The sequence below is a fragment of the Pezoporus occidentalis genome, unplaced genomic scaffold, assembly GCF_034315485.1.
Source record: "Pezoporus occidentalis ecotype Australia unplaced genomic scaffold, CSIRO_AGI_Poc_V1 ctg16, whole genome shotgun sequence".
Lineage (NCBI taxonomy): Eukaryota > Metazoa > Chordata > Aves > Psittaciformes > Psittacidae > Pezoporus > Pezoporus occidentalis.
The window spans coordinates 4,555,873-4,572,643 of record NW_026913425.1 but is presented as its reverse complement, the minus strand read 5'-3'; the positions used below and the strand labels follow the sequence as shown (position 1 = coordinate 4,572,643).

Here is a 16,771-nt window from a genome sequence, read left to right as displayed (position 1 = left end):
GCCAAATCTACCTGTGCCAGGAAAGGCACTGCCCACACATACTGTAGATGAGGTGTTTTTTTCAGAATTTTAAAAGTGATGGAACTGTCACTGCCAGTTTTTGCCAGCTGATTGTAAGAAAATTCTGAGTTCTAAAAGTCACTTCCTAGATGTGGTTTTTTAGACTTTGGCAAAGCTTATTCATGTTTCATAGAATTATTTGAAAACTAATACCTGCAGGGACTTAAATAACTTGCTTCCCAGGATTTTTTTCTGTTTCTTTTTTATTTTATCCAGACCAACTTCAGTTTATAAGCCATCACTGCCCACCTCTGATGGTCCTGTCTTCCCTTCTAATAGATTTCTTATCTCCACAGCCAGTCATAACTCGCCATAACTTGCCATATTTTGCTGGGAATTTTCACCTTCTGCAAGTAGGTGTAGGGCTGAACAGCCTTCCCAGGCATATATGGTGCAACAAGCTGCATGATCTGCTTTTGCACATGAGGTCCTTCATACTTATAATAATGGTCTATTTCAGTGGAAAGCTGCATCCAGAGAGAATCTGGTCCTGAACCTGGCTTTCAGCTTCCCCTCAAAAGACAATCTAGGCACAAAAGCTTTGCTCACTCTGTCACTATTTTACTATTCCAATAGACACATTTTTGTACACCCAGTCAGTGAAATGACCACAAATGAGCAGCAAAGTGCAGATGGAGATTGGACTGGAAGAAAAGTATGTAAAGGAGGCTAGCTCATGCTGCCATGCACTAGAGACCAAGCTGGGCAGCCCCTGCTTTTCCTCCTGTGCAACTCCTCTTGGAGACTAGCCAGATGCCAAATCAGTGAGACTTTGACAGTATTGTGCAGCATAATACAAAAGGTGTTTCATAAATTGTACTCCACGTTATTTAGGGACTATACTGACTTTTTGCCAGGTAAGGGTGTGGTGAGCAATTTGGAAATGTGCATATATGCAATACATACACACGTCCAGCACACGTCTCAGTTCCTTCTTCATCAGCTGCCTGCAAGGCAGAGTTAAAGTTGCTTCAAAATCTTCATAGATTTGGTTTATGTATGCATTCACACTGATCTACATAACCACATATTAGTTTTCTAGTGTCTGGATTTGAGGTAATTAAGTAGTTTGTCCTGTCTTTTTGATGAGCACTATCAAATTTTATGCTATTTTAGTCTAGCTTTTGCCTGCATGTTCTGTATACAATCTCAGTTTATTTACACAACTGCTAAAATATGTTCAAGGCTGTATAGATTTCAGATGGTTGTCAGGTAGATGATGAAGTTCTGTTAAAAGCTGAAGATACTTTACTAATGCTAGTTCTAGGTAGTTTTCTGTCTTCCAGATGACACTCATGGTGGTGACAAATAATCTTTTGATTTTTTTTTAATACACAAATTTTAAAGGATGGTCATGATGACTAGCTATGAACCAGATGATTTCCAATAAGCAAATAAATTAACCCAGCTCCACAATGTAAAGAACTTGTTTTAAGTCATCTTTTGTCTCATCATATCTCTTTTACCTTTTCTTCTTAATGTGCTATTCTGGACTACTCAGAACATTCTAAGAAGCCTTTGGTCAGCTGTTGAAGGCCAAACCAATATATTCCATAGCTCTGCTCTCAAGAAGATCTGTTAAATGTCTTTTAATCATTTTTGGATGCGCCAGAGAGCTTTCGTACTCTTTCATAAACTTTCCATATTTTTCAAACACTGCTTTGGAAAGAGGTGACGGCTGTAGCAACTGAGGCACAGAGGAAAAACATATTGTTAAAACTTACTTTAGCACTGCCTGTTAGGAAAGGAAACCTGTGGACTGGCACATGTGGTACCAACTATCCCTAAGCATTTTTGATGAGGGAATGTCTGAAAATGTAACTTCCACTGCTCAGCGCTTCAGCAACACAAACCTGAAGGTGCTAAGCTGAGCATCCAGAAAATGTGAAATGCATACTTTATGACTATTTAGTTAGTTTTATGTGACTTGCTCACGTCATATATGAATTTTGTGGCAGGGGTAGTGATTGTATACTTTCTTCTGATAGCACTCAAGTACTTTAACCAATGCGACTGCTTTCTCATCTTGCAGTCCCCAGCCTAATTCACTGTGCGTCTTCCAAATTTCTGCAGCAGATGAAGGAAACCAAGTTTGTGTTTTACCCTCAAGCTGTCTTTGTTCTCTGCACTGGCAGAGTGATGCGGAAAAAAAATACTGTGTGATGAGGTCATTATGGCTTGTGTTGTAATGTGTGCCCAAGGGGCTTGCAAGAACATTGTAGTTTCCTACCTCTGCCTGTAATATAAATATGAATGGAAGAGAGTTAAAATTCTCTGAAGAATTAACATATAGGAGGTTTTTATGACTTTAAAATGGAAACATTAGTTTTACATAAGTGATAAATATCTTCTTGTGAACTAGCTTGGGAAGCACAAACTTTTTAAGGCCAGCCTCTTGTCAAGGAGTAGATACAACCAGTAACCCAAACCCAAACAGCAAGTGGAATAGAAGTAGGTCAACTCCCGCAAAGTAAATCAAGGTCAGATTGTATCAGATAACCTACAATTCATCAATTTTATTACAGCTGCCAGACATCTGATTTTGAATCTTGGCCAGGAATATTTAAAATCCAGGTTTTGCTATAAAATGAAGTCATCTTGTTTTGCCTTTTTTTTTAATACCTCAGAAACAAGCTCAGAAGGGCTTGGTCATAATTAAGTCACCTATCTTTAGTTAGTTACATTTCTTGTTCTCCTTTTCTTGAGCCCTGAGAATCTGTTCCCAGAGTAAAAAATGTTATTTGTAGGGTATTTAAGTTCAACTTTGATTTGTTGTGGCTGTTAGAAGAGATGTTTCCTATTCTTTTGCGTCATGACAACAGTCATAGACTTACAGCAGACCTCCTGATAGTTATTTTCTACTGCCATCCTGTGGATGTGCTTCAATTGCATTTTGCTGAAATTTCGTGTTAATTTGTTTAAGGCATGACATGTCAAACCTATAGGAGGCTTTGGGCAGTAGTTGAAGCAGGGAGATAAATACCACAGTTTTACTTACTTGCACACTGAATGCTGTAATTCACCCAACTATGATATCCATCTTTTTTTTTTTTTTATGAACTTGAGATGTTCGGACATGAGAGAATTGTTCGTAGCATATTCAGAAGTTTTTGTAATAGTCTTTGCATATTATCAACACCCACAAAATTATATTCAGATGTTTTTATAATTTTCTCTGGTAGGCTTCACGCTAGCTCTGGCAAGAAAGTTACCAAATTTCTGTGTTACACACATTCAGTAGCACTGTGGGACCATGAAGTGTTTAGGTACTCTAACTATCAGCAATGGAAAGGTGGTCTTGAAGTATTATATGTGGGAATATACGTACCTGTCTAAGAAGGAACATATGCGGCAATCACGGAACAAGCTCTTTTAATCTGAAGGCCCGGATAATCCTTCTATTTTTAACTGTTTGGACTATTATCATTTTTGTGTGGGGCTTGGGTGAAAGGAAGATGAGCATTTTACTTCGTAGCATCTTTCCCAGCAAGAGGTAAAATACATTGGGGAAAATTCATTCTCCGTAAGATGCATCTTTCTATCAGACCTGACAGTTCTATAAGACTTATAAGACTTCCGCATTTTTCTTCTATCAATACTAAGCTATGTAACTGGTTTTACTCATTGTGATTTTTTTGTTTCTTTGTTAGCTTGGATTGGGGGGGGGCGGTTGGTTTAAGTTTTTTGGTTCTGGATTGGTTTGATTTGGTTTGGTTTGACTTGGTTTGGTTTGGGGTTTTTTTAAAGGCAATTCAAAACTGTTTCACCAGCATTGTATCACTAATGTGCCAAGGGGCTTTAATGACATTCTCTGGCTGGACAAGGGAATCTTGCTGCCATACTCCTTTGACAAGTAATAAGGATTGTTCGTGAAGTCAAAATGACATTTTTGTGCCAGTGCTTCACCTAGTAACTGATCAACGTAACAGAAATTGGTGTAATGGCCTTATGCTGTTGGATTTTTTCATTTATACATGTGTGTGATGCATCAAGTGTCTTTGATCATTTGCAGACTTTCTGTACACTTTAGCACTTTCCTCAAACACTGTAGCAGAGGCTGAGCTAGTGCTGCAACAGAAGACTCTTCTTGTACATGTGTGTGAATTGCAGCATATTTATTGCCCAGCTATTTTTATTCTGGGTTCAGCAGGATTAAGTATAAAGGCATGAATTAATGCAGATTTTGACTGATCTGAATCACAAACACTCTTCTAAGAAAGATGTTTAAAACACAGCAAGTCTAAATTTACTATCCCTAGAGCTCAATAGTTTGCTTAATGACTTTATTCTGTAAGTACACAACAATTCATATTCAAACACAGCATTAAAATTGAAGGATATGAAAGCAGACTACTGAACAGGTTGCAACAATATTTTACTGTAGCCTGTAAAATTCTTGCTGTTCCTGCCAATGAAGCGTGTATTTTAGGGAAAAAGATGTGCCTGAAAACTGCTTTAAGATCAAAAGATTGAACTTCTGCTGGGTTATTCATGTCGCATCATAAGAACAGCCAAGGGCAATGAAAATGGGCTTACTTTGTCTTACTCTGTTTAAAATTTTATAATATTAATGGGATTAGATTAATTGACCCTTTACAATTGCAAAATTTCGTAAGTTCCTTTTACAAAGCAGAGCCATTTTCTCAGTGCCAACAGATTAACTTACTTTTACTCAGACATAAAAGATACTGTATTACAGAATTACTTTAAACCTTATTAAGGTAATATTGGCTATATAACCTATAGTATACCTAAAACACATTGTCAGCCCTGAATGTGCTATTTGCAGAGGAAAAGAAATATATTGCACAGGAAAAGAAATGATTCAAATTGCTCAGCAAACTGTGTTTGGATCCTGCTATTTCTAGTTGATACAAGCAAACAGCATCTGTAAAACAGCTTATCTTTATAAGGCAGTATAAAACAACACTGAATATAAATATAATATTCTCATATGTTGTGCTTTTGTGCATTTCCACAGATTTCCTGCATGTATCCATCCAAATTTGCTTTAGTTAAATATATGTATTTTTTAGGGAGTTCTGGTATACCTCTGAATATCTTGAGACTGTTGATGACCAGGTGTCTACTTTCTGCATATGAATGCTTGTTTTGTGGTTTGTTTTGTTTTGTTTTTTTCCTGTTACTGTTATTTGGGGGCAAGTTTGGTTTCACAGGAGCACCAGCAGCTGAAGAAATTGTATTTACATGTGCAGACACTGACTGCAACCACCACCGCAACTTCAGAAATACTTTCTGTGTATAAATGTGGCTGAAATTAGAATAGTTCTTTTTTCATTTCCTTCTTCTCTGACTTGTTCAGAATAGCTACAACCTGCTATATCCTATCACATAAACAGTGTTTTCCAGGCTGGCTGTGTCATCTTTAACCTCTTCCTGCCTGTTTAATGTCTATTTTACAACAGCCTTTTCTCTTCATGCTCCTTCTTCCTACCTGCACTCTCTTCTACCCTGCAAGATGCAACAGTCTGTAGCTCCTTCCCACTCCGGAGCTTTTCCCCATCCTGGATCAGCTTCCTCCAGATATTCTGGGCTTTATCTGACCTTGCAGTATAGATGTTTCTGTGGTAGGGATTTGATCTTCTCATAGGCTTTGGAGGATTGCTCCAGTAGGGTGGCTCTTGGCTACTTCCTTCAGTGCATCTCCTGCTCCTTCTTTACACCAGTTCCTTCAAATGTCATTCTTAAAATGGGCAAATTTTAACTTACCCATTCCTCCTCTGAGGAACATATTTTCAAGGAGCTGCTGCAAATATTTCTTTGTCAGAAAGCTTCATAAACAACACTTCCAAAGTTTCCTCAACTGCTGCCCTCAGCAGTTTGCTCTCCAGTAGCCATCACTGGTCTGCACTGTCAGGCAGCATAGAATGTTGCTTATAGAATGGTGGACTCACAGAATAGTTAGGGTTGGAAAGGAACTTAAGATTATCTAGTTCCAACCTCCAACTTCCAAGTTACTTATTTTCAGGATGTGCATGTTTAGCTCTTCTTGGCAGTAGGTAGGTAAAAATATTGCAGGTTTAATTAAATATAGAAAAACACAAGTAGGTAAGGACTTTGAACATTCAGGAGGTATATCTGAGTCTCTTTTGCTTGTTTTCAACTTTTTTCTGGGTAGTTTTTGATTTGCCATTTGCATGCCCGATCTCTCCTTCCTTAGATATTGCTGATTCGTATTGGCATGCAGCGTGTGAATGGGTACAATGCTTAGCACAAAAAGGAATTATGATTACTTCAGACAAATAGTAATTACTTTTTAAAATCTCAGGTATTTTAAAGAGACACTGTTTTGATTGCTAGAGACTTATCACCAAACTAATAATAAATATATTATGATAATGATCACTGAGAAGAAGAAATGAACTTGTGTTTTGTCTTGGGGTCAGAAAAAGCATGTAATACACAGAGCTGACACTGGAACAGTAAGTATCAGCTTTTCTGGTTTTACTTCCATAATGTTTTATGCAAGAGTGTTGGCTTTTGTCTGCGACCATGGACAAATGAATATTTAATAATAATGGGAAAAGAAACACTTTCTGGAGGTACAATAATCAGTCTGTTCCATGTTTTAACTCTGTTCTACAAATGTCTTTTTAACTGATTTAAGAATTTGACAATAAAAGTGCCGTTACTTCAAATTAGCACATTTCTGAATCTTGTTTCAGATTCTGGAGTTGACTCTATGAGCTAACTAGAGTTCTGCTTCTTAAACTAAAGTGACTTAGAAATACACCAGAAGGATCTACTCTCATCATTCTTTTGGTGCAGGGTCCTCAAGTCTACCAGGAGTGGTAGAATTCTGAACCACAGCATGTCAGATACAGCCAGGGCACAGACAATCCTGAAATCCCCTATATCCTGGTCAGCTATACTAGAGAGAAGTTTTTACCTCTCCCTGGTATAAGGCCTGAATGTAGGAAACCAGCACTCTTGAGATCTAGTTTGCAGGAGAACAGAGGAGATTGGTAGCTCTGGGCAGTGGCCATGTCCAGCAGTTTCTTGAGGCAGAGGATCCTTCTCCCTTGACAACACGATTTGCTGTTTTCAAAGTCAGAGACTAGTTCTAGGAAAAATATTGTTTATGTCTTTTTTCCTTCTAATGGCAATACTTAACAGGAAAGAAATATTTTGTTCTGAAACGAAGAACAGCTACCTTCCTAATTCATATTATTTTATCTCAGAGAGCGCAGTGTGACCTCCACATACTCCTTCCCTCTTTCACTTCTAAGAAATCTGAGACATTTTAGAGATCCTATTGTACAGATATTTTTGTTAAGATATTTTTGTTAGGGCGAGGCTATTGCTGCAATGATGAGTCATACAGTCAAGTAAAGCATAATTTATTAATTTAATTGCAGTTTGCGTAATACATCTATGCACAGGTTACCAAGCATCTAAAATACTTAATACAGGCTACTAAAATCACACCAGTGCAATGCAAAAGCCCCTCAGAACTGCCTGTGTCATACTTTCTGTTGTCACTCTATTTCTTTTCCCTTTTCTCCAAAGTTTCTCAGATATCACTCCTGCACCAAGCAGGTTTTTATATACCCTATTCTCATTGCCTCCAAGAGACAAACACTCATTATTACTAGAGGTCTTATTTTTTTGAAAAAGCATTGGTTGAATATGCACACCACCTGTAAGAAATCCATTTCTATTCAGTGCCCCAAGATGAACATTCTTTTATTCTGATGGCTTCTTTCCAAAATCACCAAGTAGCTCTATTCTGAGCTCTTTTGATTCCTCCTGTCTCCCAATCCAGCATTTGAAGTATTACTGAATTTTCATTTGCAGGCCTTTGATCTACTGTGGAGGTGTGAACGTAGCTATTCAGTCATTCATTCCCCATTTTGGTCCCTGAGGCAGCAGAATGAATTTGCTTTAATAAAATGTTGTAACAGCTGAGCTTTTATTTTGCATTATAGAGACAAGCACAGAATCCTTCTTGGCATTAGTTCTGTTTAAGATGTTTGGGCTATACTGATTTATTCCTGCTGAGGATTTGTCTGAAAGGCCTTACTCTCTAGCCCATTTTTAAACTTTCTTCTGTTTTCTCTTCTAGGGCAACAGGTTTTGGCTTTTTGAATGCACTATGCAAAGCAGCAGCTGTACTTGGAAACTTAATATTCGGTTCGCTTGTTGGTATCACCAAAGCAATCCCTATTCTCCTTGCTTCTACTGTTCTAGTATGTGGAGGTCTCGTAGGACTTCGCCTTCCTGACACAAGAACCCAGGTGTTAATGTAATGGGAAAAAGCCATTTACTATTTATTTATTTATTTATTTGTACAAATGTCAACCCTCCTGACCAATGGTGCAAAGGCTTCAGATTCTCAATGCTTAGTAGAGTACTCAAATGTCAGAAATCAAACCCAAAACACATTTGGAGTGGCAGAGATTTAGAAACCTCTGTATGAAAATTTCAGATTTCAATTTTATTTGCTTGCATATATCACTATTAAAAATCACTTAAAACTGTAAAGCTACCTCTTAGAACACTTCTGGTGACATGTCCAAGTATGTAAAAACAATACTGATGATTAGGTATTTAAAATGTGAGCAGTCACATTGTTTAAAAAATTCGGCAACAGCGTTTGGAGCTTTTGTACGAGTACAGACACACAAGTCCATTACTTAGCAGTATTGGTGCAGAGAATGTTAATGTATCAATGCATGCAGCATTAATTAGGAAACTCTACAGACCGCATCAGGACTGATAATAGTAGGATCTCTTTAAAATGTTAACATTAAAAATTCAATACAAATACCTTTATAAAATTATCCAAAAAAAAGGGGCAGATCCTCCGATGGCAGGAGCTGGCATTGCTTTCAGTGGAGCTAAGACAACATATATAAGCTGATGAACTATCTACCCTTTCAAGTTTCAGAGAACTTATCTGGTATAACACATAAGGAAAAATTTATCAGTATTTTTTCTAATTATGTCTGACAACATTCATTAGGTGGTTGAACCATTGCCAAAGAAATTAGGGTCTCAGATAAGATGTAGTAAGATAAATTTTTGGGGTTTTGTCATTAATTTGTCTCTTGCTCATTTATATGAACTTGGCATTGGGTAGTAATATCTATCACTGCATTCTGTGTCAGTCATTGTCTTAATCATATTGAAAGAGTCACTGAAAGTCCATATAAGAACATCATTCATTACATTTAAAGTTCACTGCTTATTTCCTGGTTCTAGAAGCTGCATTTTTCAGTTACTAACAAATGCCTGTGCTACACATTGTAGCACCAGAATGTTACCCCAAGAAGTGTTTTTCTGCTATTAACAAGTGAGAAAGGTAGCTGAATTAAAAAAAGTATACGTAGGGAAAACTAATGAGTATTTTTTTAATGTTGAAAATTTAAATATGATATAGTAAAAACAAAGTTTAGTAATTGTTTTTATTTTAGAATATAAATGGTCAAGACTTATGAGATAAAGTATTTTATATTTAAATCTGACTTAAACATGTCTTTTAAATTTCTAAACAATGGTATAAAAAGGAGGAAGGATTATTTTTCACCAAGTACCAGGTTAAGAAAAAAATGCTGGCCTTATTTTTGCATCTGTGGCTTCTGTCCACTAGTCAAAGCCTTAGTATTATTTCAAGGCTGTTTTCTCCAATGAGATTATATTTGAGCTCTCTTTCTCTGTTACATTCCTTAGTAGTATGTGTCCACCTTCTTGTACTTACTGCACAACGTATTTTGAAATCTGAAGCCTCTGTACATGCTTGGAGTAAACATCAACAGCAATGGTAAAATATTACATTGTCTTGCTGTCCACTGTCCGCTTGAAGTAATATATTCTGCCCATCTCTGTATGTTATTCTGAAAACCACACAGATCCAGCACTTCATGCCGCCTGACCAGTAGGGTGAAAATGTGCTACAGAAAAATAAGGTTTGAATTTTGAGGGCTATGGTTCAAGACTAACACACTAAAATCTCATTACATGCAAAATTCTGCTGATCTGAAAGCTGGTTCTTACCATAAAACCTGAGTACATCATTAGTGTGCGATCAAGTCTGGGTGAAGTAGAATATAACATTAGGAATTAGTAAAGGTGAGTAAGATTCTCAACTACACAGACCTTGCATGGTCCAGAATTAAAATGAATGTTCTAAGGTAGGAAAAGGGAAAAAAAAAAGAATAGTGTTCAGGAAAGGAAAAAAAAAACACAACAAAAAAAAAACAAGAACAACAAAGAAAAGATCCACGAACATTTCCACCATATGAAGCAAAACTTAAAGCTAGAATTTCCCTAACTGGTGAGCCAGTTGCCTCAACAGATTTGAACCAGGAAGCAAGCCAGCATCAAAGCTGTTTGAACAATCGTTTGGGCTTGAGTGCAGTGAAGATTTGTCTCATATAAAGACAAAAGAAGTGAATGCAATTTCAAGTTATAAATACTTAGGTACATACTTGATCTATGGAGATCTAGACATTAATGTTTCTTACGTTACAAACAAAAGTGATTTGGACTGCTCTGTAGTGGATCTTTCTTTTTTTTTTGTTTCCAAAGCAGTATCAGGTAATAAATATTGGACAATAGGAACTGCACATCCTTTCTTTGTCTATTCACTTATATCTCACATAAAGAACCACTTAGGGTCTTGTTTAGATGCGTGATACACCACAGGAAACTGACCTTGATAGCATTTGTGTATGAGAGCTATGAAACATACATAGTAAGAACTGTTAATTTTTCTGTTTTGGTCACCGAACTGACTGACCACTAATTGGAAACTCTTTTCAGTCTGAACTGAAGTAGAATATAAGGTCTAGTTCTCTTCTTCACTAAAGATGAAAGACTTATCCTGATGACAGCAATGACAAAAAGTACGATGGCTTTTGAAGACAAAGAAGGCTGAAAGCATTTAGAACTACTTTATAATTCAAAACCAAAAACTACAGAAGAAACCACATGTTTTCATTTTTGTCAGAGTATTTATGTAATTTTACTCCTTACAGGTTGTCTGACAGCAGAGCTTGATTTAGCAGATTCTTACTTCTTCAAAGAAACTTATTCATTGTGTTTGAACGTTGTAACCAGATTGGTTATATTCATGTTAGCACCTTCTTGGTTGGAAGCATGTACTACTACGTTTGGTATGCATTACACTGATTACTGAGTACAGACTCCTATCAAGGGAACCAGGTCTAGGTGTTAATGGTTTCTGGAGTCCTGAAGGGGATTGTTAATGAATAATGTATTGGGAAGCCTTCTTCCTCTATGCTTGATTTTAGCCAGTGCCTTTCCAGAGGTATGTACTACAAAATTTTTACACGGGTAAAAAGGTGTTAGCTCTCCTTCCTAATGGCTTCAGTAGTCTACTCTGTTCCTAATCTTAGAAGAGTGGGTCAAAGTAAGACTGCTAACTCAGACCCTGTTCTCTTTGTCTTCCTGCTATTCCATTAATTCCATCCCAAATTGCTTTTCTTTCCAGAGGGTGAACCTTAAAGACAGCCAAAACTCACTGATCATGCTCTCACTTGCTTCTGATTTCATAGTAACATTCAGTAAGAAGGTTTGCTACCTACTCTTCGCAGATTTGTCCATCCTTTTTTAAGGATCTTAAATGAAGATGGAAAGTGACATGAAAAGTCCTTCAGATGATTTTATCCTTTTGAAGCAGCCAGAACCTACATTTCCTTACATATCAAGAAGGCCCAACAAATACAAGGAGGGGTCTCCTGTCAGAATGGCCCTTGCTGAGCCTTTTCTGCTCTAGGTGCAGCTGTGAAGTAATTTTGTCTGTGCATGTAGTGTAGCCCCATGTGAAACATATGTATTCTCTTTTAGCTTTTTCTTCCACTATGGATCCTTATCTTTGTGAAACTGCTCATGAGGCACAACTGCTGATTCAAATTCTTAGAAATATAATATAGTCTTCAGCCTCTCATATGGACAGCCTCTGTGTGCTGGGCTTTAACTCTCTTCCCCATTCTGAGTTTTAGAATGATTTTCATTAGTCAGAGAAAGATGTTTACATCCAGTTGCACCTCTTTACCTAAACAAGATATCATGCTAATACAACCCACAAGCCATGTTTCCTGTTTAATAACCTGGAAATGCAGTTGAAATTTCAATCACAATGTTAAAAAATGAATCCTTGCACTCAGGGGCTCAAACAGACAAGAAGTGAAAACAGAATCCTTTACTTCCTCTGGAGTCTTGAAAGAAAACACATGTTCAGTAATCATATTCCAGAAGAAAACATGTCTGAGAGACTGCTTTTCCTCTGCATTTCCTGCCTTCGTGTTCATTAAACTTACTGTAAAATATTAGGTACTTGCCTGGATTAGTACTTTCCAATGCTGCTAGTTCACAAAAAATAGCATGAAAAGACAGACTTTTGCATGCAGTTTGGAGGCAAGACAAGGATCAAGAAGTGCTGTGGAATTAGCAGAGACATATTGGCCAAAAATTCTGGAACTTAGTTCAGAACCTGAATTAAATAGAAAGCACTAATATATAGTGCTAATTGCAGGTATTCCTATCCAGCCTGCAACCAGTCCACGTGCTGAAATAAGCCTGATTCCCATTCTTCTAATATTGATAATTTCAAACAAATGATGTAAAATATTTTTGGATCCATTATTGTTACCTGCATTCTTTATTTTTGTTGCCGTGGTGAATACCCTATTTCTTAATGCAAAGGAAGTATCCTCCGATACTTAGTCCTACTCGGGATGGGTAAGATTTTTATATAGAACTTCATCCACATTCAGGACCTTTCTTTGATGCAGGGACTTAGCATGTCAGAAACAGGAAATAAGACAAAATGGGCCTGATTTACTTTTCTTATTTGATAACAGGTTAAATTATCTCCAAAGATGCTAACCTGTAATATGTAGCCAGGCATTCTAGCCCTTTGAGTACATACTGTCCAACTAAAAATGAATAAAGCAATAATTTTTCTCCTCCCACAGCATACACACAGCTACATTTACTAGGACCAAAATTCTTAGGAAAAAAATGGGGAAAAATACAGGTGTGATTGCTTTCTGGGCTAGAAGATCTTCCCTGCTTGACAAAGGTCTAGAATATATTGCTTGCTTCTGACCAGCATACAGCCCAATAACCAAAGACTGGAGATTACTTAATAACAAAGGTGTTTTTGATGAGGATAACCTGACACAAAAGTATTGTCCTTTCCATCCAGGGGATTCATGAATATATATTTTAATGCCATGTAACCAATAAGATTTGTACAGGTCTTGCCCCTACTGTGGGCTTCAACACTTCTGAGCTGGAGCTAGACACATCAGTCTGCAAGTGAGAGCGAAATTGCTGGCAGGCTGGCTTTCATCACTCTCTCCACGACTAGCCACCCAAACTCGTTTTGCTTGATCCTAGGGATTGGCATTTTTGCTCAGCCTTCTACTTTCTAGTTTTGGACATCTTCTACCTGCCACTCAGCTTTCACCAGTAGTCCTGACCAATCAAGTTGAAGCTACTTGCTGCTAATGGACAGCATTCATAACTCATTGCATGCACAGTACTCTGCAAAAGTGCAATGTTTTATGTGTTGTTCCAGTTTCATCTGTTGTCTAGTGCTAGAGTTGTCATCCAACATTTCTCTCTGATAAGATAATACTGCATGTTTTCTAACCTATAAGACATGTCTTTTACTCTCTTAATGTCTGCCTTGTAAATATACGCCTGTCCTCCACTGGCTATGTGATAAAAGTGATTTGTGAATCTCATATAGGCCTGTCTTACTCATTTAAGAAGTGATACTTTAAAAGAAAAGGATCAGGTAAAAGCAGTGAAAGGGAATAAAATCAAATGCAAACCAAGAAAAGTAGGATTTCAAGGCCTAGGCTTCTATTACTTTCATTTGTCAGCTGTTTTCCTTAAATCCTAGGCTGCAGCTATTTAATACTATATATTGTAAAGAAGTATTACACAGTTAGAAGTGAACACATCGACAGACACATGTCTGGCTGAGTATACATGCATATATACACATACAGTTCCCTGTAACACAGGTGGATGTAAGACTTACAAATCACATTCTCATCTCGTTCTCCATGACACTGTTATTTTTGCATTGTGCATGATGCTTAGAACTTAAGTAACATCTTGTTCCATTCCTTGTGCAGAACCCTTTACTTATTCATGTGCAAAATTTTAGGGATGCCAAAATTCATCTTAGCTAGTTACTAGCTTTCATCATTGAAAGAGAACTCCTGAAATGCTCTGAAAATGGGTTCTGACTTACTTGTAGCCTTCCATGTTACTGCCCCACTATGCCAAACAGCAAAATAGCATGTGGTCAAAGGCACTGGTCATGTTCCAGTGATTAAGAGACACAGCACTCTCAGATTCACAAAATCCTAAAAGCTATGAAATTTGCCTTACACAACTAGAAGTCCTTCAAAATGTTCCATGGGGATCTCAACTTGTAAACTTCTGTGTAACATTATGAGAAAATGTCTGTGTCTTGCTGTATTGTATGTTTTCCATTGTTTCTGCATACACAGCTGCTGTTGTTCTAGTAATATGGCCAAATAATTGTTTGCTGCTGTTCTTGTCAGCAATCTTTGACCAGCCTGAAACAGAGCCATTGCCAGGGTGTCTTTCAATTAATGACTAACACCTCCCACAAAGATCTTCCACAGTAATTACAGCTATAATTCAAGCAAATCTAGAGTGAAAATAGCAGTACACGCACACAGAGCAGTGAGGGCGGAGAGGGCTCTTTCAAAAGCTACTTTTCTCCTCCCCTGTTTGCAGGACATGTGCTTCTTGTAGTGTGCTTCATCTGGTGAAGAGCACACATGTTACAGAGCTAAGAAAGCAGCAGAAGAAAGAGTGTATTCCTTCCACAGGACTTAACAATGTATATTTGCTATAGCAAAGCCAACTCTATAAGAAGATTAAAACAAACAAACAAACAAAGCCAAGCAGCTTTGCAATTAGTTGGGGATTTTATAATTTTCCTTTTTCTCCATGTGTTCTAGGAGTTGATAAACTGAATACTAGTCTATACCAAACCTTTACGGGGAGACTATGAAAAGGTAGCAATGCTTCAGTGACAGTACTTTTGGAAAGGTAGCAGGCCTTTCTAAACAGAACACATAGTCACTGAGAGAGAGACTGTGATCATGAATAGACAGTTTTAAGTAGAAAATTGCTGTTCAGATTCAAAGTAGTAGTAGATAATACTAGCTTCTATGCAGAAATTTGTAAACATAGATTAAAATCTATAGTTTAGAAAGAAAAAGAGAATATTAATATTTGGAGAGCAACTTACAAAACACAACTGCCCATTATCTCTTTTGGGCAAACCATACAGCTCTTTCCTGTTTCCTCCTGCCACACATCCGTTCCGATATGGTGACTGATTTCATTTGGGCCCCACTAGTGAAATTAACGTTTTTACTGACATTTGCAACAAAAATGAGAGCAGGCACAGTATTAGGCTGTAGGAAAACCAGCTTATTTATAAACAGTTTTTAAAAATGCACGAAGCTGTTCATGACTGAATTGTCTTCTTAGTGGTATAAGATCCTACAAAATGTCAAATTAAGCTTGCATTTTATGTGTAAATTTATCCCTGTTTAAATCAGTGAGCAATTTGCATGATTGAGATCTTAGCTTTCTCTTTCAAAAATACTAAATACATGATTCTGTGTACTGTCATGCTGGGATTGCTGTTGCAAGAGAAGCGTGGGGTTTTAAGCCTTCTTTTTAGCATGAATAACTTTAGCCTAGCTTTTTCAGATGAATGTAATGTTTCCCAAACAGTAAAAGGATTTATAATAGCACCACATGCTGCAAGACTAATGAATCAACTGACAGCTTATTATTCTATAGGACATTGTATTAAAAATCCCAAATAAAACTTCACCCAAAATTGCTGTATTACTTTCATCTGTATAACATTGTAACAACTAAATTGTATCTCATACTTGGCCGCAAATATATATGGCAATATACTAGGCATAATTAGATTTTTTTATTTTAAGTGGGCAGTTTCCCTGCATAATGAAATATGTGCAGAAGTCAGACATCAAGGATAAGGCAAAGTAGGGCTTTTTGCCTTCACTGTAATTTATTGTCACTGTCAGATTGCTGACTTTCTTAAAAACTTAGTAGCATTTTCTGATGCTGAGCCACAGAAGGAAAATATGTATTCTTTCCTAGTTTTTCATGAGCTATATTCTGCTCCCGGTTTATCCTACTAAACTTCCACTCAAATTTCCAGCTGCTCTGAGCCAACTGGGAGTACATTTTTTCAAACTGTCTTTTGTGTACAAAAGCACAGGTGTGTTAGTGTGCATATGCTGTCAAGAAATTCATAACCATTTCTGACAGTCTCCATTTCTTAAGGCGAGGAAACATGTACATATTGTATATATGGTAATGAGCTACTTTGAAGTTGAATTCCCATTTATACATGTTTACTTCTAGATCTGCTAATCTGCAACAAGATCTTGGCAATGGTCCTGACTTCTCTGTTTCTTTCTTTCTTTGTTTTCTTTATGGCTGTGTGTGATCTCCTGCAAAGCAGGTTACAGTCATCACTATTGTATATATGTGTTTGCATGTGTGTGCCTTGATAAATTCTCTCTTTGGAGTTCTGAATTTTTCATTTCAAGTCCATCTGGTACAATTGTGAACTCATCTTTCCAGTATGCTCCTCTGTGTTGGATTGAAACTTCAAAAATGT

General features: G+C 37.2%; 1 protein-coding gene and 1 long non-coding RNA gene across 2 annotated transcripts in view; one reads left to right on the top strand and one right to left on the bottom strand.

Annotated features, from left to right (window-relative positions):
- Nucleotides 1-10,563, top strand: part of SV2C (synaptic vesicle glycoprotein 2C) — a 108,253-nt gene extending 97,690 nt beyond the window's left edge. The window contains exon 13 of the mRNA XM_062612372.1: nt 8,147-10,563. Within this exon, the coding sequence (XP_062468356.1) occupies nt 8,147-8,330 (184 nt within the window). The 3' untranslated portion in view covers nt 8,331-10,563. The remainder of the gene's footprint in view (nt 1-8,146) is intronic.
- Nucleotides 1-16,771, bottom strand: part of LOC134160439 (uncharacterized) — a 456,110-nt gene that overhangs the window by 132,326 nt on the left and 307,013 nt on the right. The gene's annotated exons all lie outside the window — the stretch shown is intronic.